Source organism: Microcaecilia unicolor, chromosome 7, assembly GCF_901765095.1.
Source record: "Microcaecilia unicolor chromosome 7, aMicUni1.1, whole genome shotgun sequence".
NCBI lineage: Eukaryota > Metazoa > Chordata > Amphibia > Gymnophiona > Siphonopidae > Microcaecilia > Microcaecilia unicolor.
In genome coordinates this window covers 49,396,832-49,416,130 of record NC_044037.1, presented here as the reverse complement: position 1 = coordinate 49,416,130, position 19,299 = coordinate 49,396,832, and the positions used below count along the sequence as shown (strand labels likewise).

The following is a 19,299-nucleotide window of genomic DNA, read 5'->3' as shown; positions in this document are numbered from 1 at the left end:
AGCCTTTGATCACATACATGACAAATAAACTGAGTGCCCTCACATGGACTCTAAACTGACTGACTGGGTAAGAAACAGGTTGAGTGAAAGGTGACGGAAGGAACTGGTAAATGGAGCTGACTCTGAGGAGAGGGATGCTGATGTTACGGTTCGGTTCTTAAGCTGGTTCTTTTAACATTTTTGTAAGCAATATTGCTGAAGGGCTGTTTGGTAAGGTTTGCCTCTTTGTGGATGATACCAAAATCTACAAAAGGGTAAACTTCCTTGATGGTGTGGATAACATGAGGAAGGACTTAGCAAAGCTTGAAGAACGGTCCAGAATTTAGCAGCTAAGATTTAATGCTAAAAAAAATGTTGGGGCATGCATTTGAGCTGCAAACCCAAAGGAACAGTACATTTTAGGGAGTGAAGAACTTTCATGTGTGAAAGAGAAGAGGGACTTGAGTGTGATCGTATTAGATGATCTTAAGGTAGCCAAACAGGTAGAAAAGGTGACGGTGAAAGCTAGAAGGATGCTTGGATGCATAGGGAAAAGAATGGCAGTAGGAAAAATGAGGTGATAATGCCTCGATATGAGGCTCTGGTGAGACCTCATTTAGAATACTGTCTACAATTCTAAAGACCACTACATTCAAAAAATATATATAAACAGAATGGAGTCAGTCCAGAGGGTGGCAACTAAAATGGTCAGTGGTCTTTATCATAACGCGTATGAGGACAGACTTAAAGATCTCAAAATGTATACTTTGAAAGAAAGGCAGCACAGGGGAGATATGATACAGATGTTTAAAATTTTCTGTGGCATATATGCACAGGAGATGAATCTCTTTCTATTGAAAGGAAGCTCTTGAATGAGAGGGTATAGGATAAGGGTAAAAGGGGACAGACTCAGAAAGCAACATGAGGAAATACTTCTACATGGAAAGGGTACTGAATTTGTTGAACAGCCTCCCGATGGAGGTAGAGGTAATGAAAACTGTATCTGAATGCAAGAAAGCTTGGGACAAGTACATAGGATCTCTAGGGGAGAGAAAGAGATGATAGATGACATGGATAGGCAGACTGGATAGGCTATATAGTCTTTACCTGCTTTCATTTTTCTCCATTTCTATGGATTATTAAGCTAAAAATGATTTAAAAAAAAAAAAAAAAAGATACCTTTTTTGTACCTGCTGCATGTCTCATCTGCCCACAAAAAGCAGTCTGCCCATGGTAGCACATGTTGGAATGAGGCAAATAAATAATACAGACTGTAGGAAATTAAGACATTATAATAGATAGAAACTAATGCTGAAACTGCAACCATACTGCATCCCACACCTGAAAAAAAAAAGTAAAAACACTCAGTATAGATAAAAATGTCAAATGCAAAGTATATATATAAATGATTCATAGCTGTCATTTTTAGGTACTGTGTGAAAATAAATTTTAAAGATGAAAGAAATAAAATAAATAAATGCTTAATCTTCATAGAATTGGTAAATTAGTTCATACCTGCTAATTTTCTTTCCTTGAGTCCAGGTACTTGGGTTTGTGCTGTCCTTTTAGCAGGTAGAGACTGAGAACTATTGAGCAGTAATGTCATCACTTTAGAATCCTGTACAGTTCCCTGGGGCCAGTCATAATTTATCATAACACAGCAAAAGAACAAAGGCAATTAAAAGTTTTTTAAAAAAACCTCCCCTAGGAGCTAATGAACTTCTCAACAGAGAATCAGTAATGAAGAATAAAACCCTCTAAATTAAAGACCCAACAGGAATAATGAACTACCCAAAATACAAATCTTTATGCTTCAGGAAGTAGAAAGCAAACTGATAATAAGAACCATGGGTGGGTTCTGGACTGGCCTGGAGGGACTCAGGGAAAGAAAATTAGTGGGTAATAACTAATTTAGCCTTCTTTATTATCCCAGTAGACCAGTCTAGTTACTTGGGATATAACAAAACAGTACTTACTGAAGTACTTTTGACGTAGCTGACAAAACTTCTAGAGAGCTCAGCAGATTGCCTATGCTTACAGATAGTTGATCAACCACTGAGCTTGCACTGAGAACCATCAACCTTGTGTCCATTTGTCAAGACAATGTGTCCCCAAATTTGTGAGACTTGTATCCATCATCACAAGGATCCAGCTTGGGGTTTTCAAACTGTGGACAGATTGTTGCTGTGTAGCAACAAGTCAAGACTTGTGGAAACCATCAAGACTTGTGGAGACCTCTTTAAAGGTCTCATGTGAATCCTGCCCCATTTGAAGGTAGTGCCAAATTGTTGGTTTGTAAAGAGTGAGAAGGTTTTTGATCTGCAATTGTAGCTCTTTCCTCCTCACCGTGAGAAGAAACACTTTGCCTTGGAGAGGGTCGAACTTTGCTCCTAAATATTCGAATGTTTAGGAAGGGGTAAGGTTGCTCATGGAGTTACTGACAATCCATCCCAGTGTTCTGAGAACTGCACCACTCACTGTTTGTTTCACATTCTTGATATGAATTCACTCTTATTAACCAGTCGGCAAATAAGGGTGAACCAAAATTCCCTCTTTGCATAAGGTGACTGCAAACATCACCATTGCCTTTGTAAATGTATGTGATGTCTAAAACTGGAAATGCTGTCCCAGGATAACGAACATCTAGTAATGCTGATGAGACTTTCTTATGAGGATCTGTAGGTAAGCTTCCTTAAATCTAAAGAAAAAAAATCTCTCCTTGTTGCAGTATCACAATCACCAATCTTAAAGTTGCCATTCAAAAACTTGGAACCTTGAGAAATTTGTTGACCGCTCTGAGAACGTGAATTGGACAGAAAGTACCCTCTTTCTGTGGAACTACAAGATAAATTGAATAACAGCTTGTTCTCCTTTGGAGATGGAACTGGAACTATCACTTCTAACTGAAGTAAACTGAATAAGTTCTGTGAGACTGCCACTACTTTTAGGTGAGAATGACAGAGCGATTCCAGAAATACCTCAGGAAGAAGCTGAGCAAACTCTGGAAGATAACCCATCCCAAATAACTTCTAGTACCCAAAGATATATGATTATCTGGGCCCACGCCTGGTAAAATTACTTTAGTCGACCTCCTACCGAAGGCACCAGAGAGCTAGCCCACAGACCTTTATTTTGAACCCTTGGAAGTACCCGACATTCCTGCAGAGAAATCTCAGTGTCCTCTACAGCTACCTGACTTACATCTGAAAGGAAATTACTGTACTGAGCACTCGCTCTTCCCAGTCTATACCTCCTGGGATCTCTAAAGTGTCTTCTAGATGAAAAACCTCTAAAAGAAGGTTTTGGGGTGATTTTCTGGAAACAGTGGACTCAGACACCAATTTTAACCAATTTTCTATATCGTCACCGAAAAGCAAACCTCCTTTAAAAGATAATCTAGTCTTAGAGTTAGCATTTTAGGAAGCAGGCTGTGATGCTTATTTAGCTAAGGCATGTTTTAGGTGCTTTAGAAGTAACATCTGTAGACCAATTTCTGAGCTAGAGAAAACACCAAACAGCTACAAGGAGAGCCATATCTTTTGCCAAAGCTCTTATTAAATCATATAAAAGCATCTACCAAATAGCTCATTCCCAAATCTAAAAAGGTTGAACCTGGATCATCCCTCACTAAGAACTGCATAGATTTTTACACCAATTGCTCTGACCACCTAAAACGTGTCCAAGCTACATAGCTTCCACAGACCTCTGCCTGAAAGACTAAACCAGATACTTCAAATGCTTGATTCAAAAGAGACTCCATCCTGTGGTCCTGGGGAGTTTGCGGTGCTGCAGCCCCTTCTACCAGTATACTACCCTACTGCTGCATCCACCTTAGGCAGCTTGAATTGTTCATATTGCTGAGACACTGCCAGGTAAAGCCTAGCTATATACCATTTAACACGCAAACTGGCATCTGGAATCTCCCATTCCTCAGAAATTATATCATCTATCACCTGAAAAATAGAGAATGCCTTGGAAGATTTTCTGATACCAACCAAAATAAATTCATGGGAACTAGAACTAGAATTGGGCTTATCCATCAAAATCTTAATAGTGGACAAAACCTGGGAAATTAAAGTAGCCAAGTCCTCCATATCAAAAATATGAACCACAGAAGGATCCTGTCCTGGTGGAACTTCATCCCCCTCAGAGAGGATGTCTGAAATGCTTCTCTGCAGAATTTAAATCTAGCTCCTGCTCAACTCCACAGACTACAGAAACTTTATCATCTTGATATTCTACCCTTTCCTACCTGGGAAGCTTAACAGCTACATTAGGAGACGAAGCAGGAATATTAGGTGAAGTAAAAGAAGTAAATTTACAGTTACGGTTTATTCAATTTGTTATACCACCTGGCCATACAAAAGGCTCTGTGAAACAACAAAATACATTCAAGTGAAAATGTTTAATCAAAACATAAATCCTATGACCTACCTACAAGAGAAGGATCCATCACTACCAGTGGCTGGGTCAGCAGAATGCCTTTTTGTTTAAGGGTGCCCAAGCTCCACTCCAACTCTGCTCTCAGGTCCATGCCATTTCTTCCATTCATTCTTAATATACATACTGTGCAGTCTTATTAATAATACATTACACTAACCACAAAATTAAATTACACAGGGGCCCTTTTACTAAGCTGCTGCAAAAAGCAGCCTGTGGCAGTACAGGCACATCTTTAGGCATGCACTAGGCCAGTTTTTGGAAAAAGGGCCTTTTTTAAGGAAAATAGGTGGTGAATGCTTGGATACAATCCATTTCTTCTCATATATAATTACAGAACTCAGTTATAAATGTGTAAGCAGAAGTCATTCACAAAAAGGAGGAAAAACACCTCAAGAAAAAGCTCTATATATAGAAATGGGATAAGAGCTACTATTTCATCATCATAGGCGATACAAAAACCTCCTAATTATTTTTAAATGTTTTTAAATATTTTCTTTCACTAAGCAAAAAATCACTCTGCCCAATAGGCTAAAACGTTTTACTTAGCTTAGGCAGGCTCAAAACTTTCTTCTCTCAGACCGTGATTTAACTGTGGTCAACGGGTCCCGTTTCACATTACGCTGCTTCAGAAGCAAGGGGGCAGCAACATTGGTACCATCAGGGCCACCGCAAGAGCCTGGCTGTTGTTCGCAGGAGGCTCCCCATCCTTATGTTTGGCAAAGGCAGTTCTTTAACAGTGTGCACATTGCTTCCTTCCAGAAAGATACTACTTCATAAGAAGCATATCATATAGATTGCATGAATTTAAATCTTATGTTAATTTAAATGCTGATTTATCCTCTAGAAAAGTGTTCCACTTGAGGCAGTTTTCAATGACAACATATAGAAGTTCCCTTGATTTTTCTTTGGTGGATAGATAATTTGTAGTAATAAACTGTACATCGTTAATCAAAATCTATAGACATAAGAAACTCCTTCCCCATCCCTAACTGTTTCCTCAGTTACTAAGCTCATTTTCTTAGATATTAGGATGCCTACCCCAAAATTTATAATTCCTAAAATAGTTTGACACAAGAGACCCTGCATATACTATTTATTCTCTGGTCAATATTCAGCCGGTTATATAGGACCCATTCAATACCAGGACTTGTCCACTAGTGTCTGACTGGATTGCACAGGCTTCCAGAATTTATGTGTGTCCCAGCTGATATTCAGCCAAGACCTACATGAGACACTCCTCTGCCCCCCCCCCCCCGATTCTAACCCCCCTCCTTCCCACTCCCTGGAACATGAACAGACCCCCCCAAGGATCCTTCTATCTCCCTCCTACCCAATTGAAACATGAACAGCTTCCCCAAGACTCTGCCTCCCCCCCAGGAATATCAGCAAACACTCCCCTCCTGTCCTACTTGCCCAATACTTCGTGGTCTAGCAAAGAATGGACAGGAGTGATGCCCATTTTGAAGGGGCAGTCACAATGGGCAGGAGTGAGTGGGAATCTCTCCTGCCCATTCTTTGCCAGACCACAAGGATCGGGCAGTAGGCTAGGGGGAGGAGTCTGCTATTCTGGAGGGGGGGGGTTAAGGGAAGAAGGGGTAATCTTGGGGGGAGTCTGTTCTTGTTCTGGGGAGTGGGAAGTAGGGTAGGTGGAAGGGGGGCCTGTTCATGTTCTGGGGGGTGGGAGGGAAACGCAGAACACTTCAGGACATTGCCCAGAAGTTATGTAGGTACTAGCCGATATTCAGAGCCAGCACCTGCATAGCTAATTGGCATAGTTAGGACTGCTTTTTGTGTGATCCTATATACCCGCTTACCTACGCAGACATCGGCATTGAATACTGCCGGCTCCCATTTAACTGCCAGCACTTCCCTTACTCCACCCCCAAATGCCTCTGTGAGTCCTGATACCAAAATGGCTGGATAACGCTGATATTCAGTGGCACTGCCCTGTAAAGTACTGCTTTATATTGACAGCTGGCCCACAAAGTGCAATTTAAGCAGGCAGGGGCCTCTCCTGCCCACTTAAATCATTTTGAATATCAACCACTGTATTTTTACTTACATTTTCATCTATTTTCCATGGGTGTGTTCCCCACATTAACTTAATGCCCACTCTCTCTCTCTGCTTGCCTCCTTGAAGAGTAATTGTCTTCATTTAGTGGAACTATCAAATCTCATTTGCAATTATCACTGCTTAAATATCTGAGTTTCTATTTCCAATGTCACATATTCTGTTCTCTTTCCCTCATACCAGAGATCCTTTTTCATCCTTTTTTTATTTCAAGGAGCCTTACGAAACACCCATTTCTGTGATGTTTTCCACTAATCTCATTTATTGTTGAGGCTGATTCAATCAATCATTCATGTTGATTGTTAATGTCAAAAGAACAGAAATGAAAATCAAAATGTCACTGACCTTGTAATATTGGTGCCAACCTCCATACTGAAACTGGTCCCAAACTGGCATATTGCCCAAGAGCACATTCTAGGAAGAACATAGGCAAACCAGCAAATGCCAACATCAATATATATGGAATAAGAAATACACCTGAGGGGAAAAAAAGTTAAAGACTGTAGTAACTAGAAATAAAACAAACACAGAAAAGAAAATAAGTTGAGGCACGCTTTTTTTGAGCTTATTTGCGATATATCACCTTTGGAAGTTCCTTATGAAGTGGACACGAAACCCTGCAGAGTTGGACTTGCAGAAGTCATACGAGGATTATTAAGCTCTTTTTTGTAGCATGGGGGAACAAATGAAGATTGTTAGTACCCCTTGCTGTGAACGCTGAGAGTTCTTAAGTTTAAGAGGTGGGCCCACCGGCAGCCAGTGTCTGGAGTATACAGACTTAAAGCAACTGCGAGTGGACTACCATTATACCAGCTAAGTTCCTATATTATCTGAAATTTAAAAAAAAATTGATGAAATATGGATAGGAGCATATATCTCCATTAATTATGATGTGAAGTGCTCCTGCGAGTTGTCACGGAGGTTGTGGGCGAGTTGACAAAATATATATGTATGTTTAGGTAATTTATTTTCATTGTATGTTGAGCACTTGAGGGTTTTGCTCACGATATAAAATATTGAAAAATAGTGAAGTGGTTCAATGATCGAGAGACTTGTCCACCCTTAGAGACATAAAACGCTTTGTGTAGCCTCACTTGGGTGAGTTTATACTCTGAGACCACTTCCTTCACACAAAAAATATTTGTTATATTAAATATATATGCCATTATTGATTTGAGTGGTGTATATATAATATACATGTTTATTTTGTTATTTTCTCGTTCACTCCCTCTGTGACTGCATTTTTCAGACCGAGGTTTGTTTTATATATTGCATTTGATTTACCTATGGTCAATTTTGGGATTTAATATTTAGTTAGCTGGTTTACCATGCCACACTAAGCTAGAATCAGGGGATTCCCACTCAGCTGAGATCAGCTCCTGCATAGCCTCATGAACATGAAAGGTCTTAGGAGGCTACTTGGTGCCTCACATTATAGGGTTTACAGATGCAGGAGCCTGAGAAGTTGGAAAGGAAATGATGAGAATTCATTAGTAATAATGAGAGGAAGCTCTTCTGTATGGAAAAGCTAGGCCGTGGTGGGATCATGCCCCACAGCCAGAGAAGCATCACCCTCAGCCACAGTGCCAGGTAGAGAATGATCAGATGTCACCAAAAGGGCTGCATTAGAACTGAGCCCAGAAAGTACTGAGAGCTCATCCATGTCCTTAAAAGTGTCAACTTGTCTTCTCTTTGAGAAATGTGGCTCAAGGGGAAGAAAAGGAACAGGAGAATCACCAGCAGGCACCTCTTTAACAAATAAGCCTGGTGTAACAGCAGAATAAATTTGGGAGAACACAGAACCCCTATAGAACTCTGTTCTACAAATAGCCCCTGAGGGAGATCAGTCAGAGTAACCGTTGTTGCAGTTGTGCATGCCAAGATTGAAAATGACTGCCGCGATGCAGTCCAAAGATAAGTGTGCTGAACCTGCCAATACCGCCTCCCACTGCTCCCCTTTCTGAAGGGAACCCATGCCTGGCAATGGATCCATCTACTGAAGGTCAGAACCAGTAGGAACCCGCTCACACTTTGAGTATTGGCCCAAAGCTACATGGTGGCTCCCACATTGTCAACAGCACTTAGCCACTTCTGCCACCATACACAAAAAAATAGAAAGGGTACTCTCCTAAGGAAAGGAAAAGTCACTACAGCTGAAATGGGTCACAGGTAGTATTAGGCTGCTGAAGCACAACTAACTCCTTGTTCTTCCCAAAACAAATTCCAATAAGGCAGACGTGCCATCTCTTCTTTTTTAATTTTTAATTTTAGGAGGTAGGAACTGGCAGCGGGGGATGGGGAGAGACCTGGCATCACAAGGTTTATACCCAACAGCTAGCAAAAGGCTGTTCAACGTCCCCGCACTCAACTAAACTTAAAATTTATAGTCCAGGAGTACTTCAAAGTTGTAGTCACAGAGCTGCACAGGTATGCTGCTACCAGCTGTTGCAGAAGAGAATGCTGAATAGAAACCACTGCACAGTAGCCTTTTAAGCAGAGCTCTGCTGTACTCTCTATCTCCACCTGCTGGTAGATGGCCATAACCCACAAGTCTGGACTGATCCTTTGCAGATGTAATGGAAATGCCAAATATTCACCTAAGTGTTATTCTGTAAATGCACGGATAAGGAGGAATTCAATAATGATACAAAAAGTTAGGTGCCGGGATGGGCACAAGCATTTATGCCTGCCAAAGGCTGCTGTAAATGCTGGCACCCACCTAATAGTATTATACCTTTGGCATCACAAAAACAATGTAAGAGCCAGCAAAAACAAAAAATAAATAAAAATTGTTATACTTCGTAGCTATCTAATCTTAAAATAGCAAGATGAGCCCTCAGACGGTTTTACTACCCAAATGTTTAGCAACAAAAGGAGGCTTACAAAAGGGTGTTCTTATCATTTTTTTCTTTCTTTAATCAGGCTTCATCATGCACCATAACAATCAAAACATATTGGTGCTAATAATGTGCTATAATATGTACCAGTAACACCATTGTGTCCATAAACTTAAACAGTGAATTTTATGAAAAGCACTCAATGGAGAGCTATCGGGAGTGCTGTGGTGTTTCTGCAGGTATTGGCAGAGACGCCTTGCCCGCTTGTGTCACCTGAGTGAAGACCTTGGACCACCTATTTCACTGTGTCTAGCCATGGGACCTGTAAAAGCCATCAGGAATGCTGTAGTGTTCCTGCAGGCATTGGAGGAGATGCCTTGCCCACTTGTGTCACGTGCGTAAAGCCCTTGGACCAACATTTCAGTGTTTCTAGCCCGTGGGACCTGTAAGAGCTATCAGGAGTGCTGTGGTGTTTCTCCAAAACCATATATTTAGACTTGTGATATGTATGCCTTAATTGTTTTGTTTAGAAGACCTCAATTTATCGGAGTCATGAGGCATTCAATGGTTTTAGCTGCCACTCTCCTAGTGTCACCAGTTTTCATATATATTTTGATTTTTACTTGTATATAATTTTGTGTTATACTTTTGTTGTTCCTTCATTAAATATTGTCTTAAAGACTTGTACCATACAAAAGGCAGTCTTTTTATGTAACAACTTAGTAGCGCACTTAACTTGGATAGATTACTTCCAAAGGGAATAGACTGTCCGACATGACATCACGATTCGCTGTTTCAAGCATACTTCCCCATATCAGTACTTTGACATTGGAGGAGATGCCTTGTCTGCTCGTGTCACCTGAGTGAGGCCCTTGGACCACCTATTTCAGTACGTGTAGCCCGAGGGATGTAGCCTCGGGCGTGTATGCTCATAGGAGTATGAGCAAAGGGGTAGGTCCCACCCATCTTAAGCCCCTTCGGACCAACTGAGGAGTGTGAAGCATGGAACTCTGCTCCACTCCCATGGGGAAGTGTAAAGGAGGGAAGAAAAAGTCTCCGACCCCAATCATGGTGAAGGGGCCTATGGACTTCTATCTTCATCCCACATTGAGTAATGTGACAGCAGCTGTGATTACTATAACCCCCCTCCGAAGTTTCCTTTTTTTTCAGGGGGTAGGACCCCTCCCCCACAACCTGTGTTATGTCAAGAGATTAAAGATGCTCCTAGACAGGAAAGCGTTTTTATTCCCGCTAAGAATTCTTCGGTGAGAAGTTCTTCTCTTATTTCTTCTAAGAGTGGGACTAAAAGTACTTTTCTTTCTGTACCTGTTTCAATACCAAATAAGACTTTAATGAATGTTATGGTTGTGCCATCTGAAGAGCAAGAATTTCCTTGAAAAACATTTTTGAGTTAATTACTGGTATGAATAAAAATCTGAAAAAAAAAAATCTTTCCTTATATAGTAAATTCACTGAACAGGCTTCTGTTAAGTTTTCAGAGCATGATACAAAACAGTTAGTTTTGGAGGAAATGTACAGAAAATTGAGTCTTGGATTACTAATTGTCAATCGACTGTGGCTGCTTCTGTAAAAGATAAGTTGTTATTAAGATAAGTTGTTATTACATCTCCAGATGGAGTCATTAGAGAATGTCTCCTGTGTATGTAATCTGAGGCTATTATATTTTCCAGTTACTCGCTATTTATCTCCCTTGGAATTAAATTATTTTAAAGATGTATTGTTTCTTTCTTTTGATTCCTTTTAGTTTAAACAACTCTATTATCTTCCCCGAGGTTGTTAGTCGGGAGGTGATTTTGATGGTTTGAACTCTTCTGATAGTCTGGACTTGTCTAATGTCTTGAAACATCACAGGACATTGTGACTAAAAGAGCCATTTTGATAGTTACAGTGGCTTCAATGGAGCAAAAGATGCAGATTTTGAAGTCTTATTTTCCAAAGAAAAAAATTCTTTTTTTGTGGACAGATTGTATATATGTTCCTGCATGGGGCTCGATCTACTCAGTCAAAATGGAAAGCATTCCTCCAGCTGAAGCCAAAGGTTCTAGCTGCGGAAGGCACTTTTTTTTTCCTGAAGTTTCCTTGTAAGTATCTAGTGACGTCTGAGTTAGATTTAAGGGTATTAGATTATTTTCCATGCCTGTTTTTTTTTTTCTTTAATGATGCATACTTTTAGTTTTGTGGGGGTTTTTTTTTTATTAATTTGACACATAGCACTCTCATTTAGCTCTTCCAGATATGGACTTGATTGCTAATATGTGATGGAAGATGTTTCTTCTTTATTTGATTCTTGCATATCTCCTTTATTTGTTGTTTATGTAAAATTTGAAAATGTTTCAATAAAATTAATTTTAAAAAAATGAAAAACACTTATCTGTTTGTCTACTCCTCTGTCACTTGCCACACCAGTCCAATATTCACTGTTCAATAAGTTAGCTGTTCCTCCTCACAGCTGACTTCATGTTTCCCTCTTAACTTCAACAATGCCCAACCACGGGTTTCATGCAAATTTATATATTTATTTATGTTTGTTACATTTGTATCTCACCTTTTCCCACTTAGTAGTAGGCTCAAAGTAGCTTACATAGTTCTGGAGAGGTGGTTACAGACTCTGGTGTGAACAAATACAGTATAGGGGTACTATTACAGTGACAAGTACAGTAAAGAAGTATCGGTAAATAGGTTGGGGTGATTCAGACAAACGTTTAGGGTGTGATCAAGCATTGGGGTTGAAAACTGTCCGTTTCCTCATTAAAATGCCATATTTCATTATTCGGTGTTTATGTCAGATACTGTGGGGTATTCCTTCTTGAACAGGTGAGTTTTTAGGTTTTTTCGGAATTCTAGATGATTATTCATAGATTTCAGGCATTTTGGTAGAGAATTCCAGAGCTGTGTGCATATGTAAGAGAAACTTGGTGCGTATATTGATTTATACTTCAGGCTTTTATAACTTGGGAGGTGAAGAGTTAAGTACGTTCTGGCTGATTCAATTGTGTTTCTAATTGGTAAGTTGATTAGTTCAGACATTTAGCTTGGGGCTAGACCTTGTATTATTCTGTGAACAAAGGTACAAATCTTGAAAGTGATACATTCCTTAATTGGTAGCCACTGTAGTTTTTCCCGGAGAGGTTTTGCGCTTTCAAATTTAGATTTTCCATAGATAAGCCTGGCTGCCGTATTCTGAGCAGTCTGTAGTTTCCTTAGGATTTGTTCCTGCAACCCACATATATTCCATTGCAGTAATCAACATGTGTTAATACCATTGTTTGAATCATGTTGTGAAAAGTTTCCCTCGGGAAGAATTGTTATACCCGTTTGAGTTTCCACATTGTGTGGAACATTTTCTTTGTAATGGCGATGGCTTGGTTCTTTAGCATTAACGTTGCTGTCAATAATAATGCAGAGGATTTTCAGGTTATCTGAGATTGGAAGAGTGTGTTCCGGGATATGTATGGCTGTGGGGTAGTTTGTAAAATGTTGAGATGAAAGAATAAGGCAGTGTGTTTTTTCTTTATTAAGTTTTAGTTTGAATGTCATAGCCCAGGTATCCATTAGGCTTAGGCTGTTTTTTTATTATATTGGTGATTTCTGAAAGGTTTGATTAGAAAGGTATGTATATTGTGACATCATCAGCATACAGAAAAGAGTTAAGGCCATGATTGAAAAGAGACTTGGCTAAGGGGGTCATCATTAGGTTGAAAAGGATGGGTGAGAGAGGTGATCCCTGAGGTACTCCGCAGTCAGTTTCCCAGGGTGGAGAGATGTTGGAGTTTGACTTTATTTGATATGACCTTGAGGTTAGGAACCCCTTGATCCATTGAGTATATTCCCTCCGATTCCTATCCTGTCGCGTATACTTAGTAGTATATTGTGGTTTATCATATCGAATGCGCTAGATATGTCGAATTGAAGTAGGAGAATGTTTTTACCTAGTGCAATTTCTTGCTTGAATTTGGCAAGAAGAGATACCAGTACAGTTTCTGTACTATGGAGGAGTCTGAAACCGGATTGTGATTCATGAAATATTGAGAATTTGTTGATATATTCCGTGAGTTGTTTGGCAACGATACTTTCCATCAAATGAACTTCCTCAAGGATTCTGGTAACAACCTTTTATAGCTTGAGTTGCAAATACAGCTTCAAAACACCCAGCAAGACTGGAAGCCCAATGATGGCTCACAACATGGCACTTTGGTGTTTTACTGCTGCTGGGGAATGTCATTCCTTTCTGAAAGACGATGTTAGTATGGTTGGATGTTGTTGAAGATACAAAGGAAACCTGAAATCAGCTGTAAGGAAGAACGGCTAACTTACTGAGCAAAGAATATTAGACTGGAATGGCAAGCAACAGAGAAGTAGACAGATAAGTACTTTTCATAAAAGTCACTAAGTTTATAAACACAGTGGTTTTGTTGGCACATCTTACAGCATATTGGGGGTCTTTTACTAAGGTGTACTAATAATCAGCTGGTGCTAAATGCTGCGTTTAGCGCCAGCTGATTTTTTAACGCAAGCTAAAAACGCTAGCGTACCAAAGTAAAAGATCCCAATTATTAGCACCAATATATTTTCAATGTTATGGTGCATGATAAAGCTCAGTGTATGAAAGAAAAAAATTATAAGAACACCCTTTATAAGTCTCTTTTTGGTGGCTAAGCTTTTGAGAGATAAAATCATCTGAGGGCTCATCTTACTATTTTAAGATTACATAACTATTGAGTATAACAATTTTATTGTTTTTTTCTGGCTATTACACTAGTCTCTGCTATTGAGAGCACCCAACTAATGGCAGTTAGGCATGTAAATGACATTCTAAACATCACGCCTAATTTTGGGAATGCCCCTCCCATGGCCACGCTCCCTTTCAAGTTCCATGCTCACAAATTTAGGCACTCATGTTATAGAATAGGGCAGTGGTTCCAAAACTTTTTTTGGATTCACGGGGCCTTACAATCCAAGTAATTTTTCACAGCCCCCTCCCCCCCCCGGGCCACACAGGTCTCTCCCCACCACCTAGCAGCATGGAGTCCTACCTTTCCTGGCTTCTTGCTGCTTGAGCATCTCATTTCCCCTGCGACTCCACTGATAGCCGAGCCTCCTCCTCCAGGTCTGGCCTTTATTCTGTGCCAGGCCCTCAGCTCTTCAGGCTCTCAGCCCTATTCCACACCCTCCTCAAGCACTCCCCAGGTGGGAAACCATAACAGTAGCATCTTTCTCCCCTCCAGAGGTTGTCACTAGCGGTAGCATTTACACACTGTTGCCGGCGCTGGTCATGAAACCTTTCTGCTGCCACGGTCATAAACACCGGAGGGAGGAGCTTAGCCTCCGGACTGCAAGTGGGTGTGTGAGAGGGTATACCTCCTTCCTCTCTCCTGCTGGCTATGGCAAGGAGGAAGTGACCAGCTGCACAGCAGGTTACTTCCTCCTCCTGTGCTGACTTAGGGTTTTTTTTTTTGAGGGGGCACCTTTTCCATTGCTAAAATTGACCCATGGACTTCAAGTTTTAATGAAAGAACTCAGACTCTACACACCAATCCTGCCTTGTCATAGATTCTGTGAATGGTTACAGGGGCCTGGCTATTGTGGGGTGGGTCCCTCAGTAATCACCCCACCCCTGAAGAGTGGTCTAGCATTTGAGTACCGGCACCTTTTTTGCTAGAAAAAAACACACTGCTTAGGCTCGAGAAGAAATTAACCTGCTGTGGAGCATTCACTTTCTCCTGTTCTTGCCGCATGAGCTGAGCTAAATGGCTCAACAATTGGCTTGCACAATTCAGATGCACCCACTGTGCATCTCCTTCTGCAGCACCCCTGTGAGTTTGTTGTGAAGCACAAGGGTGCCGTGGCACACAGTTTGGGAAACACTGGAATAGGGTGTAGGGCATATCTACGAATAACTCCTAATTACTAGGAGTGGACAATTAAATTTTTTATTGTGATTAATTATGCAATTAAAAATTTTAATCACATCATTAACCTCGCTTAATCACAGCATGCATTTTGGCTATTTCTCTCGTCCTTTCCTACTGGCTCTCCCCTATTGAGCACAATCATCTCTCTCTATTTCAATCACCCTCTTTATTTATTTCACTCGTCCTCCTCCCCTGCCCTCCTCCCCAGCCGTCACCCACTATCTCTCATGCCCCCTTCACCAGCCTTCACCCAGATTCTCGCATGCACCCTGATTTTTTTAACACAGACCCACCTCCTTCCCCCTGCGTTTACCTCAACAGCAGGATTCGGGCTATGAATTTTCACTTTTTCCTCAGTGCTGCCTCAAAGTCGCTTTCCTTCCTCTGCATGGCTAGGCTCTGCAGATACTTGAGCCGCACTAGTCAGGAAGTTGGGGAAGTCTCGTAGTTTTCAAGCCCGTGAGATTTCCTCAACTTCCTGCACAGCGTGGCTCAAGTGTCTGCAGAGCCCAGCCTTCAAAGGAAAAAAAAAAGGACTTTGAGGCAGCGCCGAGGAAGATGTGAAAATCTGGAACCCGAGCCCTGCTGTTGAAGTAAACGCAGGGGGAAGGGGGTGGGTCTGCATTAAAAAAATCATTATTATAGAATTACTCCCTAACTGCTTAACACACTTTAGCAAAAGACTCCCAAAGAGTTGAATGTGTTTTGAGAAGACGATGATATACGCTATATGATGAAGACATACCTCCTCCATTTTTGTAAGCCAAATAAGGGAATCTCCAGATATTCCCTAAACCCACTGCATAGCCAATCATGGAGAGGAGGTACTCCACTTTACTTGACCAGATTCCCCGCTCTAAGTCATCATCTCTGATACCCTGAGAACAGATAACAGAACAACTCATCATTGTTAAGACAGGTGAATCAAATGTGCAAACAGCAAACACTTTTAGATATGCACTAATATTTAATTTGCCAAAAGATATTATTATCCTGCAAGTTTTTCATGTTAAGGGTCATGTCTCTATGCTGTACCTTTTAAAGTCCAAACCACATTTTTTTCAGTAATACCTATTTTCAAGAGTAAATTAGATATACAGGACTACAATGATGATTACATAAGTCAAGCAGTGTTGGGAATTAAAATATGGAAAAATGAGCATCAGCATGTCTAAAAAGAATAACCAATCTATAACTGATCATTTATTTTTATATACAGTGTACTCCATTTAAGTGCACGTCGGATAAGCGCATGCTCTGTTTAACTGCATGCTGTACTTCGGTCCCGTTTTGGCGCCATCAATTTCTATGGGGACAACCTTTGGTTTAGCGCACCACTGATAAGTGCAAGATTCGCTTATATGCATGGTTTAAGACTGCTCCTCTGCAGGAAAAATTCTGCATAAGCACATGCATGGAATATGGAAGCCGATTGGCACGTGACAAAGGGGTGATAAATTTGAAATCTCATTGGTTAACTGCCACAGGCAGAAGAAGAGAAAGAAAGTTGTTAGAGTGTACACTGGAGTCGTTGTCATCGCGCAACTGTAAGACTAACACTGGCTGAACGAATAGAGGTTCTTAAAAAATTAGAAAACAAAGAAAGTCAAGCATCTATTGCTAAAGAATATGGTGTCAATCCAAGCAAATTTCACGTATGTTGAAGCAGAAAGATCAGCTTCTGGAAGACTATCAAAACAATACAAATCCACACAGGAAACGTAAATGGGTGGGAAAAGCTGAAGATGTAGAAGATGCTCTTCTTCTGTGGTTTCTCAAGTCAGGAGCAGACAGTTTTCTGTCAAGTGGTCCACTGCTTATGGAGAAAGCTAATCAGCTAGCTGAAAGTCTTGGACTAACTGAATTCAAAGCCACTGTTGGATGGTTGGAAAGATGGAAGGAGACTAACAACATAAAATTCAAGAAACAGCATGGTGAAAAACAAGACGCTGATGACTTTGGTGCTGAAAATTGGGTTGTTTCAGTTCTTCCTACCATCTTGAATGATTTTGCACCTCGTGACATTTAAAATGCTGATGAAAACAGTCTCTACTGGCGAACGATTCCTGATGGAACACTTGCATTCAAACAAACCGAAACTGCAGGAAGTAAAACGTCGAAGGACTGACTGACGATCCTCCTTTGCTGCAATATGGATGGGAGTGAGAAGTTGGAACCACTCGTCATTGGAAAGAGCAAACATCCCCGTTGCTTCAAGAATGTTAAGCGACTTCCTGTGTCATACGAGGCTAATGCAAATTCATGGATGACTGGGGAAATTTGGAAGCAGTGGCTAAAGAAGTTAGACACTAGAATGCGGGCAAAAAAGCGTCAGATTTTGTTGCTTTGTGATAATTGCGCTGCACACATTGATGATGTCAGGCTGTCTAACGTCAAGGTGGTCTTCCTGCCACCAAACACTACCTCTTTGATCCAACCTATGGATCAGGGCATAATAGCCAATTTCAAAAAACATTATCGGGCTCTTGTGCTATGTCGTCTGATAAGTGTTGTGGATGACCAGACTGGCAAGGATAAATGTGCTGTTGAACTGGCTCATAATCTATCACTGTTGGATTCCCTACATATGCAGAAAGAAGCCTGGAATCATGCTACACAGGCAACCATTGTGAACTGCTACAAGCGGGCAAGCTTTGTTAAGGATGTGGAGAGGGACGAAACAGATGCAGCTGTTGCAAACGCATCAGATGAACAGGCTATTGACATCCCAGCCGGTGTTACTGAAGAGGAGTTTCATCACTACATAGCTGTTGATTACGATCTACAAACAGCTGACGACAGCACTGATGTCGAGATATGCGCCTACATGCAGGCAACGGCTGATGATGAAACAGATGATGAAATGAGCAGCGAGGCACATGTTGATAAAATTCAACAACCTCCTGTCACTTTTGCAAGAGCGCTGGAGAGTCTCAACACCATGCGGGTCTATCTGGAGGCCACTGGATGTCAGTGCTATGACAGTTTTTACTGTCTGGCAGACGTAGTCTATGGAACTCACAGACACAAGGGTGTACAGAGGACTATGACTGATTACTTCAAGTAAGCCTAACGTCAGTTAACAGAGACTGTATAATGTCAATTAACGTAGACTGTATACTGTACGTATAATAAACAGTACTGTACTTATGTTTATCAGATGTCAAGCTTCTTTGGGTCACAATGGTTAAGTGCACGCTCCGGTTAACTGCATGTATTTCTTTGGTCCCAGACCCTTGCACTTAAGCGGATTGCACTGTATATGGAAGAATAAAAGGAAATTTGGACTTACCTATTAATAACTTTCTTTCCTTGAATCTCACCAGACCAGTCCAGACAAGAGGATTATGTTTCTCTGTCAGAAGAAGGATCCAGAGAAAAACGGCTCAAAGCTGATTTCATTCCCCTTATAATGTGGGGCTGGTGTTGCCTTCAGCAAATCAGTATGCTATATCAAAGCTAGACAACTGAAGGCAATTATGTTTTGGGTTTCCAATTTACTACTAAAACCAAACCTGATTTATTTTAAATCATTTCATGGTCACTAACCAATGAATGAGAATTCCATACATCAATTGTATAAATACCTTCAGAATGGGCTACAAAATATTCGCTGTTACCTTTATGAATTTGTCAGACCCTCAACTGTCATGGCTTCCACGAGTAGGTTCTGGACTAGTCTGGCAAGACTCAAGGAAAGGAAATTACCAGGTAAGTCCAAAATACTCTTTTCCTTACCATCAATGCCAGACCAGTCCAGATGAATGAGATATACCCAAGCTCTACCTAGACCAGGTAGGAGGAAGCTATGATAGCTCTCAGGACTTCTACATCTAAGATGTCAAACCTCTAGAACTGCATACTCATGCTGAGGCACGTATAAAGGAATTGAACAATGGCAAGGGTAGTGCCTTACCATTGTCCTCTGGAAGACAGATTCCATCTATGTCATTGAGGAGTCCTGTGCACTAACTAAGTGGGCTAGCCAGACTTTTATTATATGGTCCATGGTGATCATCTCCTTGACTACTTCAAA

The 19,299-nt window shown here is 40.8% G+C and overlaps 1 protein-coding gene across 1 annotated transcript in view; it reads right to left on the bottom strand.

Moving 5' to 3' along the window:
* Positions 1-19,206, bottom strand: part of LOC115474986 (sodium- and chloride-dependent neutral and basic amino acid transporter B(0+)-like) — a 104,786-nt gene extending 85,580 nt beyond the window's left edge. The window contains 4 exon segments of the mRNA XM_030210727.1: positions 1,159-1,320; positions 6,839-6,970; positions 16,009-16,141; positions 19,180-19,206. Coding sequence (XP_030066587.1) covers positions 1,159-1,320; positions 6,839-6,970; positions 16,009-16,141; positions 19,180-19,206 — 454 coding nt within the window.
* Between the last annotated feature and the right edge of the window lie 93 nt (positions 19,207-19,299).